Genomic DNA, 21,695 nt, shown 5'->3' with positions numbered 1-21,695 from the left:
AAAGTGTAAATCAAACAATTATTATCTCATTTCAATCACATCTAAACTACCGTTCAAAAGTTTGGGGTCACTTAGACATGTCCTTGTTTTTGAAAGAAAAGCACATTTTTTGTCCATTTAAAATAACATCAAATTGATCAGAAATACAGTGTAGACATTGTTAATGTTGTAAATGACTATTGTAGCTGTAAACGGCAGATTTTGTATGGAATATCTACATAGGCATACATAGGCCCATTATCAGCAACCATCACTCCTGTGTTCCAATGGCACTTTGTGTTAGCTTAGTTTATCATTTTAAAAGGCTAATTGAGCATTAGAAAACCCTTTTGCAATTATGTTAGCACAGCTGAAAACTGTTGTGCTAATTAAAGAAGCAATAAAACTGGCCTTCTTTAGACTAGTTGAGTATCTGGAGCATCAGCATTTGTGGGTTCGATTACAGGCTCAGAATGGCAAGAAACCTAGAACTTTCGTCTGAAACTCATCAGTCTATTCTTGTTCTGAGAAATTAAGAATATTCCCTGCGAGAAATTGCCAAGAAACTGAAGATCTCGTACAACGTTGTGTACTACTTCCTTCACAGAACAGCCAAACTGGCTCTAACCAGAGTAGAAAGAGGAGTGGGAGGCCCCGGTGCACAACTGAGCAAGAGGACAAGTGCATTAGAGTGTCTAGTTTGAGAAACAGACCCATCTCAAGTCCTCAACTGGCAGCTTCATTCAATAGTACCCATAAAACACCAGTCTCAACGTCAACAGGGAAGAAGCGACTCCGAGATGCTGGCCTTCTAACGCTAGCTGGCTGGCTCGCTAGCTAACGTTACGTGTATGATCTGTGTAGCAACATTATTCGTATCTCAGAGCCGGGTAGTAACGGTGTGAGTTGGGATTATGGTTCATTGTTTAGCTAGCTAGCTACATGTCTAAACAAAAGACTCCACTATGCAAGTAACCATTTCAATAGAATGTTCATGATGACACAGCGACAACTGCCGATAGACGTAGCTGGTAAATTTGCTCTGGCTATCTACAGACATTTCAGAGCACTCTGTCTGAGTGTGACAGAGCGCAGAATAAATGACGAATTTATGAATGCGTTTCAGTTAATCAACCTTGGCAAAAAAGCGTAATACATTTTTTGCCTACAGCACAGTTGCAGTCATCAACGCTCTGGATAACAAAAAAACAGCCTAACCAGCTCTGCTAGGGCGAGTAAAATGGTCAGAGTGAGCTGTTCTCTCATTTGTGTCTGGAAGTAGCTAGTAAGCTAGCCAACATTAGCCAGATAGCTTGGGTGTTTGACTGCTGTTGTTGGGTCAAAACACTCGGATCAACCCTACTCCTCGGCCAGAGTGTCCAATGTGCGCGCTAAATACTCAGGGAGCGAAAAACTCTGAATTTACAAACAGACAATCTGACAAAGCTCAGAGTTTACGAACTCGCAGAGCACATTCTGGCACTACAGATTAAATTAGCTTTTAGTCTTGAAACTTTTGGTTGTTTAGTACATGGCCTCACATGTGAATCCTTAAAGAGGTGGGTGAGGCTAAGGCTTAAGAGGGTGTGAATGATGCTGAATGGGTGTATACAAAGATGAGCTCTCCAGTAGGTGTACCAAAACATTGAAGGGCCATTTTCTCAAATGTAAAAAATACACTTTAAAATTTTGATACATAAGACCGAATCGAGTCGTCGGTCACATTTAGAAAGGACCTGGTACCAGATTGTAATACCTAAGATTGCTCATTCTATACAATGGGGATCCCCTTCAAACCAATAAAAGATATAGCAAAGTAATATGGCACATGATACAAGGCTCAATTGAAAAGTTCAATCCCAGCTAACAACAAATGTTCCCACAACTTTAGAGGACATTCCCTTAATGTCAAATAGCCAGAACGTGGTTACCGTGGTCTCAGAATTTAAGATAGTAATGTTCTCGACACTTTTTCATGGGATCGTTGCAAGAACATTCATGTGTCCAGTATTCAGGGGTTTAGAGAATATTCAATCTACGTCCAACCAAACATACACAGAACATGGTTGCCATGTTCTCAGAACATAAGATATTAATGTTCTTGACATATTTCATGGGAATGTTGCAAGAACATTTAGTGCCCCTAAAAATACATAATGCATTTTTACTGTTACCACACAAGGCCCTGATTGGTGAACCACTGATCCATTCATAGTTCTTTGTCTGTTGGCAAGGTTAGGGATACTCACTCACACACACAGTGCTTTTAAGGCTAGGGCTGATTTTAAGGTTTTACTGCCAACCTACAAAACATTAAATGGACTTGCTCCTACCAATCTCTCTGATTTGGTCCTGCTGTACATGCCTACACGTACGCTACGGTCACGAGATGCAGGCCTCCTTATTGTCCCTAGAATTTCTAAGCTAACAGCTGGAGGCATAGCTTTCTCCTATAGAGCTCAATTTTTATGGAATGGTCTGCTTATCGATGTGAGAGACGCAGACTCGGTCTCGACCTTGAAGTCTTTAGTGAAGACTCATCTCTTCAGTAGGTCCTATGATTGAGTGTAGACTGGCCCAGGGGTGCGAAGGTGAACGGCAAGGCACTAGCATGATGAACAGCCCTTGCCATCTCTGCCTGGTGTGCTTCCCTCTCTCCACTGATATTCTCTGCCTCTGACCCTATTACGGGGGCTGAGTCATTGGCTTACTAGTGCTCTTCCATGTCGTCCCTAGGAGGGGTGTGTCACATCGTGCAAGACTTTTTTGTGCTATATTTGACTTGAGTGGGTTGAGTCACTGACGTGATCTTCCTGTCCAGTGGTGCACCCCCACAGGCTCATGCGGTGGAGGAGAATTTCGTGGGCTATACTCAGCCTTGTCTCAGGGTAGTAAGTTTGTGGTCTGTTAATACCCATCTAATGGTGTGGGGACTCTGCTGTGGTAAAGCGGGTGGGGTTATATCCGGCCTGGTTGGCCCTGTCCAGGGGTATTGTCGGACATGGCCACGGTGTCCCCGACCCCCGTCTCAGCCTCCAGTATCTATGCTGCAATAGTCTATGTGACGGGGGGCTAGGGTCAGTCTGTTATATCTGGTGTAATTATCCTGTCTTATCTGGTGTCCAATTCAAATCAAATCTTATTGGTCACATACACATGGTTAGCAGATGTTATTGCGAGTGTAGCGAAATGCTTGTGCTTCTAGTTTCACCAGTGCAGCAATATCTAACATGTAATCTAACAATTCCATAACAACTACCTAATACACACAAGGCTAAGTAAAGGAATGGAATAAGAATATACACATATAAATATATGGATGAGCAATGACGACATAGGTAAGATGCAATAGATGGTTTAAAATACAGCATATACTGTACATGAGATGAGTAATGTAAAATAGGTTAAAAAAATTAAAGTGGCATTATTAAAGTGACTAGTGATCCATTTATTTAAGTGGCAAATGATTTCAAGTCTGTATGTAGGCAGCAGCCTCTCTGTGTTAGTGATGGTTGTTTAACAGTCTGATGGCCTTGAGATAGAAGCTGTTTTTCAGTCTCTCGGTCCCAGCTTTGATGCACCTCTAATGACCTCGCCTTCTGGATGGGAGCGGGGTGAACAGGTAGTGGCTCAGGTGGTTGTTGTCCTTGATGATCTTTTTGGCCTTCCCGTGACATCGGGTGCTGTATGTGTCCTGGAGGGCAGGTAGTTTACCCCCGGTGAAGCGCTGTGCAGACCACACTACCCTCTGGAGAGCCTTACGGTTGTGGGCGGAGCAGTTGCCGTACCAGGCGGTGATACAGCCCGACAGGGTGCTCTCAATTGTGCATCTGTAAAAGATTGTGAGGGTTTTAGGTGACAAGCCACATTTCTTCAGCCTCCTGAGGTTGAAGAGGCGCTGTTATGCCTTCATAACCACACTGTCTGTGTGGGTGGACCATTTCAGTTTGTCCGTGATGTGTACACCGCGGAACTTAAAACTTTCCACCTTCTCCACTACTGACCCGTCGATGTGGATAGGGGGGTGCTCTCTTTGCTGTTTGCTGAAGTCCACGATCATCTCCTGTAACGGCAGCCTTCCTCCTCTTTGTCTGAAGAGGAGGTGTAGCAGGGATCGGACCAAGACGCAGCGTATTCCGTGTTCAACATATTTAATGACAGACGAAAAGTGAACACTTACAAAACAACAAATGTGGCAAAACCGATACAGTCCTTTCTGGTGCAGACAAAACACAGAGACAGGAAACAACCACCCACAAAATCCCAACACAAAACAAGCCACCTATATATGATTCTCAATCAGGGACAACGATTGACAGCTGCCTCTGATTGAGAACCATATTAGGCAGAACACAGAAACAGACAAACTAGACACACAACATAGAATGCCCACCCAGCTCACGTCCTGACCAACACTAAAACAAGCAAAACACATAAGCACTATTGTCAGGACGTGACATCTCCTTTGTTTTGTTGACGTTGAATGAGAGGTTGTTTTGCTGACACCACACTCTGAGTGTTCACGCACACACGTATGCTCCCTCTAATTCTCTCTTTCTCTCCCTCTCTCCCTCTCTCCCTCCCGGAGGACCTGAGCCCTAGGACCATGCCTCAGAACTACCTGGGATGATGACTCCTGGCTCTCCCCAGTCCACCTGGTTGTGCTGTTGCTCCAGTTTCAACTGTTCTGCCTCTCTGGAACCCTGACCCGTTCACCGGAAGTGCTACCTTGTCCCGGACCTGCTGTTTTCTAATCTCCCTCTCTCTCTCTATACCATTCCTGCTGTCTCAACCTCTGAATGCTCAGCTATGAAAAGCCAACTGACATTTACTCCTGAGGTGCTGACCTTTTGCACCCTCTACAACCACTGTGATTTTTATTTGACCCTGTTTGTCATGTATGAACGTTTGAACATCTTGATTAACAATCTGGCCTTAATGGCCATGTATTCTTAATGGCCATGTACACAGCCAGAAGAGGACTGGCTACCCCTCGGAGCCTGGTTCCTCTCTAGGTTTCTTCCTAAGTTCTAGGGAGTTGTTCCTTGCCACCGTGCTTCTACATCTGCACTGCTTGCTGTTTGGGGTTTTAGGCTGGGTTTCTGTATAAGCACTTTGTGACATCTGCTGATATCAAAAGGGCTTTATAAATACATTTGATTGCTTGATTAATCAAACCGAATCACATGGTTCCTTTATCGTATCGGAGCATGCATCTAGATATGTATCGAATCATCTTGAAAGTGAAAGATGCATATCCTTATAGTTTACCCATTACCCACCTTTTTTACCACTACATCACTGATGTTAATATAGAATCGTAAGTAATATTCTAATAATTAATCGAATAATACGATCATCTGTGTGCTCCATTGATGTCTGTTTGTGCGGAGCCTGAATAGTAATGCCTAGGAATGCAAATGTGAATGCTATGTAATTTGAGAAAAGAGATCTTTATGTAGAGTTGATGATTCTATGCAATTCATCATTACAACTGACTAAACAGTCTCTGATGCTACGTGTCAGTGTGAATCATTTCTCACATTTCCCCCCTTTCAGGGGTATACTGTTACAATGATATAGCTAATAGGCTATGTGTTTGTAGATAGACTGAGGTGAAAGAATTTACAGCAGCCAATGTGATAATGGCTTTTTGATAATGTTTTTGCTTTTCTCCAAATAGCATTTTTAAATTGTATACAAATTAGCCTGTACCCTTCCGGTTTTAGTTGGTAAATAAATAGTTCAGATGTATTTTATTAGCCTACCCTGAATGAATTGAAAAGATGCTGTTCAAGAAATTGCCTTAAGGTATAGGCTACAAAGCTGAGTATAGGCTAAGTAAAAAAGCAAGTGACACCAATAGCTGAAACAGATAGACTAGGACTTAATTTGCATATTGAATGAAGTGTCCTAAGTCAATGACATCTCTGACATCAATGCCTAAACATAGGCCTATCATCGACTTCTTGATATTTAAACCACTTACCCTAATCCATCACTCTTAGAAAGAAAATGTTATTCGGTCTTGTCCTTGTCGGAGAACTAGATAGAACCCTTCCAACCAGAAATAAACATTTTAAACGCCACATTTTTTCATAGAGGTTCCAAAGAACTAATCTCAGATGAAAAGGGTTCCACAGGGTTCCACTTTACCTTCTACAGGAACCCTACGGTTTACATGGAACCCTTTTCATCTGAGATGGAGTTGTTCTTTGGAACCCTATCATGGAAAAATGCTTTGGAAAAGGTTTTATAACATCTGATATAATTTTGTCAAGCCAATTAGTTGACATTATGAGGTCCTTGTACTGCTTGGCTAAATGGCAAAACCCGTTTTTCAAGCCCTTGTATGCAGGAAACACCCTTCTCAGAGTGAAATCAATTCACAGGCTAAATATTCTAAGCAGCGTATCTTCAGATGTCTCGACTTTGATATTAGCCTATTACATTGGTGGATGCACTAGGATTCAGAGATTGAGAAGTGGTAGGATTGCCATGGAAACTGAGGAATCAAGCCAAGGCTATGCATTATCTATACTTCCATCCCATCTCATATACACTGCTCAAAAAAATAAAGGGAACACTAAAATAACACATCCTAGATCTGAATGAATGAAATATTCTTATTAAATACTTTTTTCTTTACATAGTTGAATGTGCTGACAACAAAATCACACAAAAATGATCAATGTAAATCAAATGTATCAACCCATGGAGGTCTGGATTTGGAGTCACATTCAAAATTAAAGTGGAAAACCACACTACAGGCTGATCCAACTTTGATGTAATGTCCTAAAACAAGTCAAAATGAGGCTCAGTGTGTGTGTGGCCTCCACGTGCCTGTATGACCTCCCTACAACGCCTGGGCATGCTCCTGATGAGGTGGCAGATGGTCTCCTGAGGGATCTCCTCCCAGACCTGGACTAAAGACATCCGCCAACTCCTGGACAGTCTGTGGTGCAACGTGGCGTTGGTGGATGGAGCGAGACATGATGTCCCAGATGTGCTCAATTGGATTCAGGTCTGGGGAACGGGCAGGCCAGTCCATAGCATCAATGCCTTCCTCTTGCAGGAACTGCTGAACACTCCAGCCACATGAGGTCTAGCATTGTCTTGCATTAGGAGAACCCAGGGCCACCGCACCAGCATATGGTCTCACAAGAGGTCTGAGGATCTCATCTCAGTACCTAATGGCAGTCAGGCTACCTCTGGCGAGCACATGGAGGGCTGTGCGGCCCCCAAAGAAATGCCACCCCACACCATGACTGACCCACCACCAAAGGTCATGCTGGAGGATGTTGCAGGCAGCAGAACGTTCTTCACGGCGTCTCCAGACTCTGTCACGTCTGTCACGTGTGCTCATGTGCTCAGTGTGAACCTGCTTTCATCTGTGAAGAGCACAGGCGCCAGTGGCGAATTTGCCAATCTTGGTGTTCTCTGACAAATGCCAAACGTCCTGCACGGTGTGGGCTGTAAGCACAACCCCCACCTGTGGACGTCGGGCCCTCATACCACCCTCATGGAGTCTGTTTCTGACCGTTTGAGCAGACACATGCACATTTGTGGCCTGCTGGAGGTCATTTTGCAGGGCTCTGGCAGTGCTCCACCTGCTCCTCCTTGCACAAAGGCGGAGGTAGCTGTCCTGCTGCTGGGTTGTTGCCCTCCTACGGCCTCCTCCACATCTCCTGATGTACTGGCCTGTTTCCTGGTAGCGCCTCCATGCTCTGGACACTACGCTGACAGACACAGCAAACCTTCTTGCACAGCTCGCATTGATGTGCCATCCTGGATGAGCTGCACTACCGGAGCCACTGTGTGGGTTGTAGACTCCGTCTCATGCTCACTAGAGTGAAAGCACCGCCAGCATTCAAAAGTGACCAAAACATCAGCCAGGAAGCATAGGAACTGAGAAGTGGTCTGTGGTCACCACCTGCAGAACCACTCCTTTATTGGGGGTGTCTTGCTAATTGCCTATAATTTCACCTTTTTCTATTCCATTGCACAACAGCATGTGAAATTTATTGTCAATCAGTGTTGCCTTCCTAAGTGACAGTTTGATTTCACAGAAGTGTGATTGACTTGGAGTACATTGTGTTGTTTAAAGTGTTCCTTTATTTTTTTGAGCAGTGTACTTAGGTCCAGCCTTTTCAATAACATTGTGCGAATAACATTTTCTACTATTGTTATCATTGTGATAGGAAAGTCTAAAGGATTATGGCCTATAAAATGATATAAAACTCTACCAGGGAATTAGGGCTATTTTGTTACTGTAGCTAAAGGCATAGACTATAGCCAGGCTCAATTCAGTTTGCATGTTTAAATTACAGTATCTCTATATCATCATGAATTCCTAATGTCATGACATGGCCCTCTTTGGGTACAGCAGCACCCCCCCCCCCTCTCTCTCTCTCTCTCTCTTTCTCTCTCTCTCTCTCTCTCTCTCATCTCTCTCTCTCTCTCATCACCACCTCTCTCTCTCTCTCACCACCCCCTACACCCAGGCTCTGTTATCGAAGGTCATAAATTCCTAGAGGAGTCTCTCTCCTCATGGCCATGCAGTATAGAGAGAGTGAGTTTCACAGGAGAACAAAGGAACCTCTTCCACATCACAGAACTTGAGAACTGAACAATGTCCATGTTTTGGAGAATGTGTACACGGTCGGGGGAGAATCCAGCTACGACCGGTCCATTTCGTTTAATGTTTGTGAAACTCATGAGAGACAATACAGCCACATTACCATAACTCTGTTCATACAAGAGTCTCAGTTGTGAGGTTTGCATCTAATTGTTGTATAAAATGAATGAGTAAAGATGAAACTATTTGTGAAATTATGTAATGTGATTTTAAACTGTTTATTGAAGGAAACTCCAATTCCCTTTGGAGTTTAACTAAGTCATAGGCCCGCCCCATGAGTACAGACATTGATCTTGCGTCATGGGACAGCCCTTTCCTACTGTTCTGGATATAACCCCCACCTTGGGAATTTCCCAGTAGACCAGTACCTCAATCACAGAGGGAGCTAAGTTTTGAGTAGAGACCATGCGTACCTCAACCATCGAGGGAGCTAAGGTTGTAATGGTTGCTGAATCTTTGAACCATACCACGTGGTTAAACTCTGAGACTATCGATCCGACAGAATAAGAGCTACTCTTCGATACTAATTACTAGTCTGCAGCTAGTAATTATGTACCCGTGAATGCGAGGACCGACAACCGCCGACACATCTATTCTATAAGAATATTTCTGAATGGGACTCTGAAGTATCCATTCTAACCACGGAAGAGAGAGAGAGGGCGGACGAACCGTCCAACGGAAAGACGGCAACAAGCAGCAACAACTGCATCATAGCAAGATAAGCCTAAAATAAAATATTTGGCCTGTTGTAATAATGTGATAGTCTTTGACTTAGAGCAATGTATAGGATACATCATCAAAATCATCATTTTTTCCCCTACCCTGAAACAAACCAACAACAAACCAGGTAGGCCTAAATCAAATCAAATCAAATTTGATTGGTCACACACATTGTTAATCAAGCTTGATATTAAGGGGGTAGGAGGAAGAACATACAACTGGATAAAGGATTTCTTGTTTGGAAGGTCGATCCAGGTGAGGGTGGGGAAGTCTCTCTCAGGCAGCTACATGGTGGATAATGGTACACCTTAGGGGAGTGTGACTAGTCCTCTGTTGTTCTCAATCATGATCAATGATGCTTACTCTCAGGTACAACCGGACATTGGGAGGTCGTTATTTGCAGATGATGGGGCCTTATGGAAGGGAGGAAGAAATGTGCCATATATAGTCAGGAAGGTACAGGAAGCAATTGATGAGGTAGAGCGGTGGGCATTAATGTGGGGATTCAGGTTCTCTGCAGAGAAAACTCAGACAGTGTTCTTTACCAGGAGGAAGGTGGGAGATGAGGTATGCTTAAGGTTATATGGGAGAAACGTGGAGAGGGTGGGGGCCTTTATGTTCCTTGGGGTATACTTTGATACTACGTACTACGGTGGGAAAGTTTAAGAAGGTACTAAATGTGATGCGCTGTCTGACAAGGAAGGACTGGGTGTGCCTCATTGAAGAGCATTTATGTTGCATTGATCCGATCTGTAATAGACTATGGAAGTATAGCATATGGTTCGGCAACCCGTCTGTCATTGGAAAGGCTAGATGTCATACAGGGACAAGGACTCAATAGTGGGGCGTTTCGGACTTCCCCAGTAGCTGCACTACAGGTGGAGATGGGGGAAATGCCATTGCAGATCAGGAGACAGCAGCTGGCAATGAATTATTGGGTCAGCCTACAGGGACATGGGGTGTCTCATCCTGCGAAAGGGATTTTACAGGCATGCTGGGAACATGAGTGAAGACAGAACACAAGCTTTGGATGGGTGGGTAATACCCAGGCGAAGGAGATGGGACTGTATGGAAGCTATCCATGTGAATCCATCATGGCTACTCCCACCTCCAGTAGTAGATCTAGATGCATTGGAGAGACTACAGAAAGATAGGGAGGGTGTTGATCCATCTGATTGGAGAGACTAGGGAAAGATAGGCAGGGTGTTGATCCATCTGATTTGTTTAGGAGAAGTCTTGGTACTGTGTATCAGGATTTTGTGGCCATTTACACAGATGGTTCAAAAGATCCAAGGACAGGACGTACTGGGTAAGCATTTGTAGTGCAGGAATGTGGGGTGAGAGTCAGGAAACATATTACAGATCATCTGGCTGTATATATGGCGGAGATGATGGCCATACTGTTGGCCTTGCAGTGGGTGGAGGAAGTTAAGCCAGAAAGAGTAGTTATTTGTTCTGATTCATGTGCAGTGCTAAGGCGTATCCAGTCCTTTATATCACGTAGCAGACAAGACCTGCTTTATGAGGTGCTACAAGCCCATGGCAGGTGTAAACAAATGGGTATACAGATAATATTTACATGGATCTGAGCTCATGTGGGGGTGGAGGGGAATGAGGCAGTTGATGTACTGGCTAAACAAGCACTAAGTAGTGGGGATGTTGATGTGGTAGTTTCAATGAGCAAGGCAGAGGCAAAAAGCATGACATGGACAGTGATGTTGGAGAAATGGCAGGAGTAGTGGAATAGAGATATTAAGGGCAGGCATTTATTTCAAGTACAGAGGAAAGTTAGGGAGGGGATAACGGCAGGAAAGGACAGAAGAGAGGAGGCTGTAATATTTTATATTTTTTAAGAGCAACAGGGCTGGCAGGTAGGATTTAGTTTCTCCCTGTCTCTGGCCCACACTCCAGTACAATAGGTGGCGGTAATGCACCATAACGTTGGATGCCAACTGACGATAAACCCCACCGAAGAAGGAGAATTCGCGTCTCCTTCCTTTGTAACATATCTGGAGGGGTCAAGCTACCGCTTCTCTGACAGCAATATTGGATAAGGATCAATAGAATAAAGCCTGAAAAATATTTGACGTTATTTAAAATTTGGAACTATAGAATTATTGACCTCATAATATTTATTATGTAGGATACTATATATGTTTTTAGCACATGTATTGGGTTCTTACTAGTGAATAAAATAATTAGAACATAATTTACACTAAGGCAAATTTGTTACTATCTATTTATTTTTGTTTTGTAATTGAAATGCTAAAGCCAGAGATACTGTATAATGTTTAATGACGAGATGGTCTAGTGTCCGTCCTGACAATGGGAGTTGTCTGCTATAGGTATCGGTTTGCTTATCTCTGTATTCCCGCGTGGACAGAGTTTGACGGGAGGGGACCCATCTGGCGCCGCCTCTTCCTCTCTGGGATTGCTACGCAGTCGTCTAGGCAGCAGCAATGGAGTCCGTCAAAAAAACTATCAAGAATGAACCTGGAAATTGACAGGTCTGTTTCTATTCTTTGTATAATGTGTTATTCAAATACTTAGCTTCAAATGCGAAATATTAGCTATGTATAATCCAATTGGACAAGTTGTTACAAACTACTATTTCAACACGATTGTTTTAGCTAGCTATGCAAGTAAGCTAGCTAGTAGCTCGTTAGCCAGCTAACGTTAATTATTAACCGAACAACCTAACGTTCGCTAGCTAATATATCACTCGTTTTGGTGATATATTATCAAAATAAATCTTTCACAGCATGTTTTTGGATTTATTCAGCAGTTTTTACACAATGAATTACGATACCATTGGAAATTAATGTTGGAAGTTAAATGTTTAACGTTACTCCTAAAACTTAAGTTTGACATTACAGTATAATGTTCTGTCACTGTTTCCTGTTGACAAGACCTTTTGATAAATAGTCCAAAGTCAAAACAGTTTGAACGTGTCCAAATCAATAACCAATATGCAGAAACAATACGTGATATATCGGGAAACCTAAAATGTACTATGTATTTTTTTAAACAAGCACTTTGTAAACTGCACACGCATTAAACGTTTGACAATTGGCAATAAATCACTTAACGATTTAGAGGGAAAATCCGGTTGTATGCACTGTTGAAACTACTACCATTCAAAAACCACATGTAGCCTAAATTTGATATTTTTACATGACGGGTGTACACTAGACACGAGCTGTGTTCGAATACTCGTACTAAACGTACTATTTGACGTAAATTGAGCATGTAGTATGCTTATTGGTTAAAGTATGGATAGAGTTAGTATGCCAAAAGTTCCCCAATTTTTTTCCCCCAGCTTTATTTAACTAGGTAGGCTAGTTGAGAACAAGTTCTCATTTGCAACTGTGACCTGGCCAAGATGAAGCAAAGCAGTAAGACACATTTCCTTACTTTTTGGGCCCATAATGCAATTCTAAAGAAAATCGATGTGGTTTCACGTTTTCAGATTTGAAGAAAATGGCGGAATATATGCAGCCGAAGTCCGACGAGAGTGGATACAAATGAATTGCATTAACTAATTATGACAAATGTTAAGAAAATGTTGAGCAATATAACAAAAGTAATGACTTAATAATTATTTACGCTACATGTTATGTTGGCTGACAATGTGTTGGCTACGCTATCCTTACGAACCGCATAGCATACATATCATTACAGCAGTAGGTACTACCGGTATGTTAGCTAGCTAACGTAAACTCACCCCATTCATACAAATGTGCGACTGTGTTGACTTCAAAATCGGGGGTGTGAACTAGGTTTCTATTCAAGCGTTGATCGACATGGTAATGGCTCTATAGTATTGGAGAAAAGTTGAAAAAACTGACCCTCCGTTACATCTTGACGCGTCATGTCGTAACGTACAGCACGCATAAAGCAACTATTTATGTCTTACAATCTCTCTCCACCAGGTGTAGCACTTCTCTCATCGTTTAAAAACAAGAAATGAACAGTGACGGGGGTAAGGGGTGGATACCTAGTAATTTTTTTCGTCATCATTGCATGCGATCATCATTCTCAAAGCCGCTGTTTACTTCTAAGATCACTTTAGCACCGCCCTAAAAACCCGATTCAAATTCGACACAAACCTTCAAATAGGTATGTAATGACACATTATATAAACTCCTTATAGTGTTTTATTTACATTTTAGAGGCAATAAGGTGATAAGTTGGACAGATCGAGTGAAAAAACACTGTCCTTCTCACTATCACGCATTAGTTTCACTTCCCCACCCGCCATTTTTAAAAAGACCCGACGGGCTCATTGCCTGCTTGAATTATGCAGAAACGGGCAGTGTTTAGGTCATGTAATTGATTTTGTTGGAAAGGGGAGAAATATTGCTTTACAATGGTATTGACATTACAGTTGATCTGGAAGTATTATGTTTTTGGGGCGCTAAAATAAGGGCAATTGTACGGACCAAGGCGATGTACGAGTTTACGTTACCTCGTTAGTTGGCTACTAATACATTGAACTAGCCAGTATATTAATTATATGCTATTTAACTAACTACCCAACGTTTATTGACTTGATTATTCACGTCATTCTTAGCTAAGTGGTGTAGTCGTTGTGCGTTGTCAATGGACATACATTCGCTCTGGCTATTTACTCAATTTCAGAGCACTCTTGTCTGAGTGTACCAGAGTACAGAATAACTAATTAATTTACGAACGCTCAACACCCGTTTAATATGGCACTCCAGATTGAATTTACGAACACAAAAATGTCTGATTTGTTATGTTAACAAGCTAGCAAGAGGTTTCATAACAACATAATCAATTTCCGGTACACAGGTGTAGGGCTGGTATGCTCAACTGAAAAGGTACCGTTTGTTTACAGTACATTAAAATTAACTAATAGTATATAGTAAATAGTATTTTAAGTGTATGTATGTATACAGTATGTTAGTATGCGTATCCGAACACAACCAGGGTGTCACACACTACAAGATGCTTCACTTCTTCGATGGGGTTTAGCAGCAGTTGACATCCAATAAGTGTTGCATTACCGCCAGCTACTAGACTGGAGTATAACTTCCTTATACTTTGCTTGAAAATAAACAAATACCCTACCATCTAACCCTATAATCAGTAAAAAAAATCCAATCTTACTGAAATGTTTGTCACTTGTTGGCCTATCCCTCTACTGGTTCAGATCTACTACTCACACCACTCCTCTCAGGATCCCTCACCCTTGACCCATCTTCCTCTACTTTCTTCACTGCCTCAGCATACGACAACTTCTGCACAACTCTAACCCTGGAAACCTCAACCTGTCTCTCTCGCATCGGACATTTCTGATCCCCAACCCCATGGGCACCCTTACAATTAACACCTACCACTACTTTCCCCAATACTACACATGCCTTTATCTCATGCCCTTCTGCACACTTCTCACACCTAGGAACCTCCCTCCCACACATGGCTGCCACATGCCCATAAGCTTGACACTTGTAACAACATAGTGCTATCGTCACAAAAGCTCCTAACATCACTTTGTTGGGCAAAGAATCAACATCAAAACTCAAAAGAACAGACAACAACTCTTCTGTTCCACCATTCTGCGTCACACCAAACGACGAGCATCATAAACACCGGGAATCTTCTCTTTCAGTTGGTCAACCTTCACATTTACTGCTACCCCAGTAATAAGTCCTTTCAATAGCGCCCTTTTCTTGAGAGCAGAACAGTTCACATCACTTGGCCCCATTAGTTTAACGCTGAGTGCCTGCTCCCTCTGTCCAGAAGAAACACAAACAATTATCACAAGACCACTTCTGGTTAACTTCACCGATTCCACAACACCCGACATCCATCCTGAAACCACAAATGGACCAGCCAAAAGGCAAGGGTCCACTTTTTCCCAAAATTTCACTCCTACCGTCAGACTCATCTTTATCCTGACCCTTGGTGCAAGCCTTGGGCTCCGAGAACTTCACCACACCTACCTCCTCCGATACTTCGCCCTCACTCTCTTCTATTTCTCCCCCTGTCTTCAATCCGGCGTAAAGCTTATTCTGCTTACTCTTTCTACCATTCTTCTTTAACAAACCATCTTCCTTCTGCCATTTTTATCAACGATTCTTTACTTGGTCATGAGGATTCTCTATACCACCACACTGTCTCTCAAAAACAGTCAGACATTCATGCGTCCAATACGGAGTTAATTTCTAGCCAACATTTTGAATTGAGTAACGTTGCTTGTGAACAGAGCTGTAATGATTTGACACTTTGGTTAAAGGCAAGTCCAAACGCATACTAGTAGTCATCGCGCATACTAGTAGTCATCGCTCCTGCTCGAGAGTCTACACATTCTGGGTGAAGTGAAACAATATCTCACTGGCTTCTCTGGCAAGCTCTCATTGTCTTGCTGATCATCGTTCTTAAAACATGTCATTGCACACCTCACGCTACAAGAGCATTGCAGATTTTGTGCCAATAAAATCAAACGTTTGAAATTATCGGGATGTCTGGGATTGCTCAAAGACGCGATCGGTAGCCCTCAAATTGCGTCTCTGACCTGCTCACATTAAACGAGCGTCGGTGACAGCCGCGCCCCGAGTTTGCAACGACATGGGGATTTTGTCTCCGATCTCAAACTTGTCTGTGACAGCTAAATCAGGACCAAAATCATGTCGTGTACACCCGGCTTTAGAGGACGACCTGGAGATGACGGTCAGCTACATTTTGCAATTTAGCATTTTGATACGGGTATCACCAAAGCAGAAAGAGAAAGGCATCACTGTTTTGTTAATCACTCATCGATTATGTTCAATAGCGCAAGAGGGGGGAGATTAGGTTGCACGTCCTGTTAAAACTAACATTGCTCAAAAACCACAGGAATCAGGGAATAATGTCTGACAGGTAGTGCTGAAAATAAGAAAAACATGGATTTCGGTTTGAATTATTTGTTTTGACATTAAATGTACTATGCATTATGTGCGTTGAATGCTGTAACACAGAATAAAACAATTAAAAGTGCAATGATGGTAGTGACTGCCCATTGCTGCTCATTGCTTATTAATCATAATTTATTCACCTTACTTTAATAAAATATTTGTTTTATTTGGTGACTTTGTTTCATTCCAAGTTCTCATTTAGAGCTGCTGCTTATGCTGTCTGACAAAATCACAATTTATAGTATTCTTCAAAGTTAAATAAGGGATACTTTTATGACTGCTGAATACAAACTATCAATCACTTAGATAATGTATTTTCAGGCTCGCGAAGCAACTGCTTTCTATCCCTGTCAATCGGGCGCCCGCTCTGAAGTTTAAGGGGGCACACAGTGGATTATGGTCATTGTAGTTAATTACCACGTTTTCTGTGCTGAACTATGTGGAATATTGGCCTGTTGGAAACTACAATTCCCTACTACATCGAACAGTTCTGCACATCGAGCTCACAGGAAAAACCCAGAACTAAATGTAATTCAAATAATTGAACCGACTTCAGTCAATTATGTGTTTTAAAAGCCAAAAAATAACAGACATTTTGGGTTAATCGCTCAGCACTAATCACTGCTTAGAGGACAACTTGTAGAAACACCTAGCTACATTCTTAAGTGTTGAATTTTGATTAAAATGGGTTGCCAATGCGGTAAGTGTAATGCAACACTTTTTCTGTCCATCAATATCAAATTGAAATCAATAGAACGGGGTAAACGTTTGGGTTGTATGCGCTCTTAAACTAAAACTAATCAAAAGCCACACAGAATCGGATAATAATTTTTACATCACTAGTTAGAAGAGAATTTGTTGAAGACAGTCATCTAAATTCTAGAATGGCATTGGAGATTTTGGGAGGCTGCCGAAACGGGGAAGGAAACAAATCAGTTGCTTTATTAAACTTTTATTTAACGAATCATGACCCGTCATAGGATCTGAACTAGGGCTGTGACAATGCCAGTATCGCAGTATTTCTTTCCAATGCCAAAAAGGAAAACAGTGGGTTTTAAAGAATCTTTATGTAAAATATCGTGTGCTATAGCTTGGAAAAGAATAAAGGTGACTCTGGATGACAACATGTTTCCAGCATTAGGGCTGTTTTCCTAAAGAATCCGCTTCGTGTTTTGTTTCCTTGCCATGGTACTGAGTATCGACATACTGGTATCGTCCCTGCCCTAATATCAACGGTTGTCTATAATTTAAGTGATAGTTTGACTCTCAAATCGACGTATTGATGTGTGGCCATTCATTCCATTTGAATTCGAAAAATGACAACAGAGTTCTAAGTCCTGCGAATACCAGTGTACACGACCAAACCAATGGTACAAAACCAAAGATTTGTTTTAATCCATAGATTTTGTGTAATTGAGATGACTATAATCTTTTATAGTATCAACACCAATCTGTGGTAAAAAGTATGTGTATTTCCTGTAATTGGTTTGTGGTGGAAATGTTAATCTGCAATTTAGTAACACGTTCTGTCCACCATAGGGACATTTTGCAAAATATAAGAATTCAATGTCAAAAGAATTTCCAATTAGGATGATTGTAAATTAAGCACCCTCACATATTTTTACAACAAAGACATGAATTTCTTACTACTTTAACCATGGAGAGAGTTAGAAAATGCTCCTAATGACAATTTAACCAGGTGCTCTAGACTAGAGCATCCATAGTCTGTGCAGCAGGCTGAATGTTTGATGTCCCTACTTGTTTTCTTCTTGCAGCTAGCTAGCTAACATTATAGTGTTACTAACTGCAGCTAGTCAACCAAATCAACCCCACCATAGTTAACTTGCCTTAACTTGCCAGCAGCATAGCACCCTGCATACCACTGCTGGCTTGCTTCTGAAGCTAAGCAGGGTTGGTCCTGGTCAGTCCCTGGATGGGAGACCAGGTGCTGCTGGAAGTGGTGTTGGAGGGCCAGTAGGAGGCACTCTTTCCTCTGGTCTAAACAAAGATCCCAATGCCCCAGGGCAGTGATTGGGGACACTGCTCTGTGTAGGGTGCCGTCTTTCGGATGGGACGTTAAATGGGTGTCCTGACTCTCTGAGGTCATTAAAGATCCCATGGCACTTATCGTAAGAGTAGGGGTGTTAACCCCGGTGTCCTGGCTAAATTCCCAATCTGGCCCTCAACCATCACGGTCACCTAATAATCCCCAGTTTACAATTGGCTCATTCATCCCCCTCCTCTCCCCTGTAACTATTCCTCAGGTCGTTGCTGCAAATGAGAACGTGTTCTCAGTCAACTTACCTGGTAAAATAACGGTAAAATAAATAAATTAAAAAAATAAATTAAAAATGCAATGAAAGATATTTGTTGTGCTCGATCTAACCCAACATATCCGTAGCGTTAGCTGCTTGGGCCCTTTGGGTTAGCAGACTAGCGTAGCTGGATGATGAGAGCGTGACCAAGTTGAGCTATTTTTGCATTTGCAGGGAAATATGGCTAACTATGTCCTGTCAAAGAGAAACGTATAACTGATGCTTGTCTGCAACTTTTTATTTACTGTATCCTTTCCTTTTTTTAGGCATAACCTGAAGGTAAACGGTTACAACCTGCTCCCACGTCACATCTGCCGTGGTTAGGAAACCCCACTGTGTGTCATTCCATCTAGCCCTGTGGCCAACTGATTGAGCTTGGTGTGATTTCGCTTCCCCCTCGCAGACAATGTACTGCCTTCAGTGGTTGCTCCCAGTCCTCCTCATCCCGAAACCCCTGAATCCGGCCTTATGGTTCAATCACTCAATGTTCATGGGCTTCTACCTGCTCAGCTTCCTTCTGGAGAGGAAGCCATGTACCATTTGTGCCTTAGTGTTCCTGGCAGCCCTGTTTCTCATCTGCTACAGCTGCTGGGGAAACTGTTTTCTGTACCACTGCCATGACTCCACACTGCCAGACTCTGCACACGACCCCAGCATTGTGGGCAACTAAGAGGATCCCACTGACACTAGGAGCACACGGACCCTGGACAATCTGTATCTAGGCTGTGAATAAAATCCCCCAGTTGACTGTCGAGATGCTGAGAAACCTAGACAGTGTCCCGATTCTCATCCCCTCTGCCCTTAGTGTGCACTTGTTCACTTCCCTTCATGGATTTCAAAGGAATTGACTGTTGCAAAAAATAGGGTGGTAATTCCCTCCAATGATTACCCAAATCCAGTGCTTTTAAATGCATGGGGAGGAGTGCATATGTAAACTTTCCAGAAAATGCCCTATCCTGCCCATCTCCCTCCTCACTACTGCCCTCCACCCCTGCCTTTATCCCCTGGTCTTGAGTGAACGTCCACTACCCTGGACTCACATTTGCAATGGTTGCCTTTTATAGTTTTCATATGTTATGTTAATACATCGATTTTAATTACAGAATGCTGAAAGTTTCCAAAGGGTAGAAATTGTGTGTGTGTTAATCAGCATTTTCACAAGTCATACTATCAATATGTTATGGTAGCAGGAAGGTGAACATGAATATCCTGCGTCCTTGTTGAGCTTTATTGATGTCGAGAGTAGAAGAGTGATGTGAACCATCTTCATGTCACTTCCCCTGCAGAGCTCAAATGTTACCACAGCCTTTTAATTTATTAAAGTTCAACGTCTGAAGGCGCTATCACTGACCATGATGCGGGAGCCTCGTGTGTTTTCTCGGTTCTTCTAGGCTTTATGTCAACTGCAAGTTTGATCAATTGCCCACTATCTGCATTTGAGCGAGTGAGAATGCCTCATGACTAAGAAGGAAAGGCTCAATATTGTTGGTGAAAGATTTTTTTTTTTTTTTAGGGTTCACAATCTCAATATTTGAAAAGACCAGTCCGCTTTTATAAAGTTTATTATGAAAGTAATTGAAATGAGAAGGTTAATTACTGCGTGTTGTCTGGTGCTGGAGGGCAGACATTGAATTTTATTTTAAGTTGGGCCATATAGAGACTGCTGAACAAGCTAATGAGCTTTTGATCAAAATGTTTTATATTATTTTTAACTCCAGCCCAGTGTGAGACCCATCACGGAAAGGTCACCATTTTGTAGCTGGCTGTCCAGTGAACCACAGGCCTAACAAAATGTTCACATCATTTAGCCCGGTCTGGTTTTGAGAACTTTTGACAATGATACTCAAGTCAATTGTATTATATTCTGTTAGGATGCTGTAGCTAATGACATATTGTTTGTCATTAAAATAGGTTAGATCATCAGTCTCGATTTGCTCTTTTGTGAAGATTGTGCTGCCAATGTTATTTGTAGGCTACATTCAATACATGGGAGGTTTGTATTGCAAATATTTGCATTAGGTCTGTCCCCGACTAAAAAAGATCTTGGTAAACCGAGAGTCGTCTGTTCTTTCGACCAATCGATTGACTGCAGTTTTTTGTTTTTTCCATATATAGACACACTCTGTGTTTTAATAAAATCAACTATACGCATTGAGCTTGTCTAATGCGTTAAGCTTACAGTTTGATGAAATAAGACGAATGCCTCGAGGGTGCCAGAGATCGACATAACCAGAAGGGGAAAAAACGTAACCTGACCCAACTATTCTCCTGCTGGCTTTCGCAGATTCTGCAATTACTCTCCTGAAGTTGCCAGCAATAGGCTACATGAGGAGTTGGCAACCTTTCTCATTTTGAATGCCAATTTATCCTACCATTTCTACCAATCTGTGCCGTTATGGTTTTCACATTTTGTAAAACAGTTTCATTTGATTAATGACGTCTTCATATCTGAAAATCCTTGTCATGTGGTTAATCAAAATTCGATCCAAATCTAAATTAAAATGATACAAAGTTTAAAAAGTAACTTCTATTGCCATTGCCAACTATGTAAAAATAGCCTACATAAAGCTAACAAACATAAACATTGCAGTCTGCAGGTAGAAAATATCCTGATAAAATAAATATCTTATAAATCACATTGGCTACACATTGGCTGTCTGCAACAACCTTGAAACATTGTATAAACTAAGTTGGTTCCAGCCCAAAGCTTTCCCTAGCGAGCTTGCTACATTGTGTAAAATATTCTGGGCCCTCTGTTTCCCTGCCAGTGAGCTAGGTACCGACACAGCTGTAGGTTATTTGCTCAAGGGATAAGAAGCAGTGCTTGACTTAGGCAGGAGCACCCAAAATGAGTACCCCGAACCTATTTCAGTATGTCAAGCACTGATAAGAAGCAATCAGGTAGCCCTATTTTATGATGTTTCCACTGGATCAAAGCATGACATTTTTCGCTTTCACGCTGAGTGGTTATCGGAAGGGAGAGAACTGGAAAGATTTTTCAAATATGCTGAGGATCTATTGTAATTCTCAATGAATTTAAAGCATCCTTTTCTTGCTGTTTGAGGTGAAAACAATACTTTGAGAAGCTCCACGGGTCATTAGTAGTGGTGCTTTATTTGATTT

General features: G+C 42.1%; 1 protein-coding gene and 1 long non-coding RNA gene across 2 annotated transcripts in view; one reads left to right on the top strand and one right to left on the bottom strand.

Moving 5' to 3' along the window:
• LOC111969761 (uncharacterized) overlaps positions 1–21,695 on the bottom strand; it is a 65,812-nt gene that overhangs the window by 28,058 nt on the left and 16,059 nt on the right. The window lies entirely within an intron of this gene.
• On the top strand, positions 11,418–19,928 carry LOC111969628 (apoptosis inducing factor BLCAP). The gene is made up of 2 exons (XM_023995770.2): positions 11,418–11,844; positions 18,839–19,928. Exon 2 carries the CDS (start codon positions 18,979–18,981, stop codon positions 19,240–19,242), a length of 264 nt encoding a protein of 87 aa, XP_023851538.1. The 5' UTR covers positions 11,418–11,844; positions 18,839–18,978; the 3' UTR covers positions 19,243–19,928.

Source organism: Salvelinus sp. IW2-2015, linkage group LG11, assembly GCF_002910315.2.
Source record: "Salvelinus sp. IW2-2015 linkage group LG11, ASM291031v2, whole genome shotgun sequence".
Lineage (NCBI taxonomy): Eukaryota > Metazoa > Chordata > Actinopteri > Salmoniformes > Salmonidae > Salvelinus > Salvelinus sp. IW2-2015.
This window is presented reverse-complemented; position numbering and strand designations above follow the sequence as displayed.

Excerpts from the sequence above, each read along its gene's own strand:
- LOC111969628 (XM_023995770.2), top strand. The coding sequence starts at position 18,979 with ATGTACTGCCTTCAGTGGTTGCTCCCAGTCCTCCTCATCCCGAAACCC.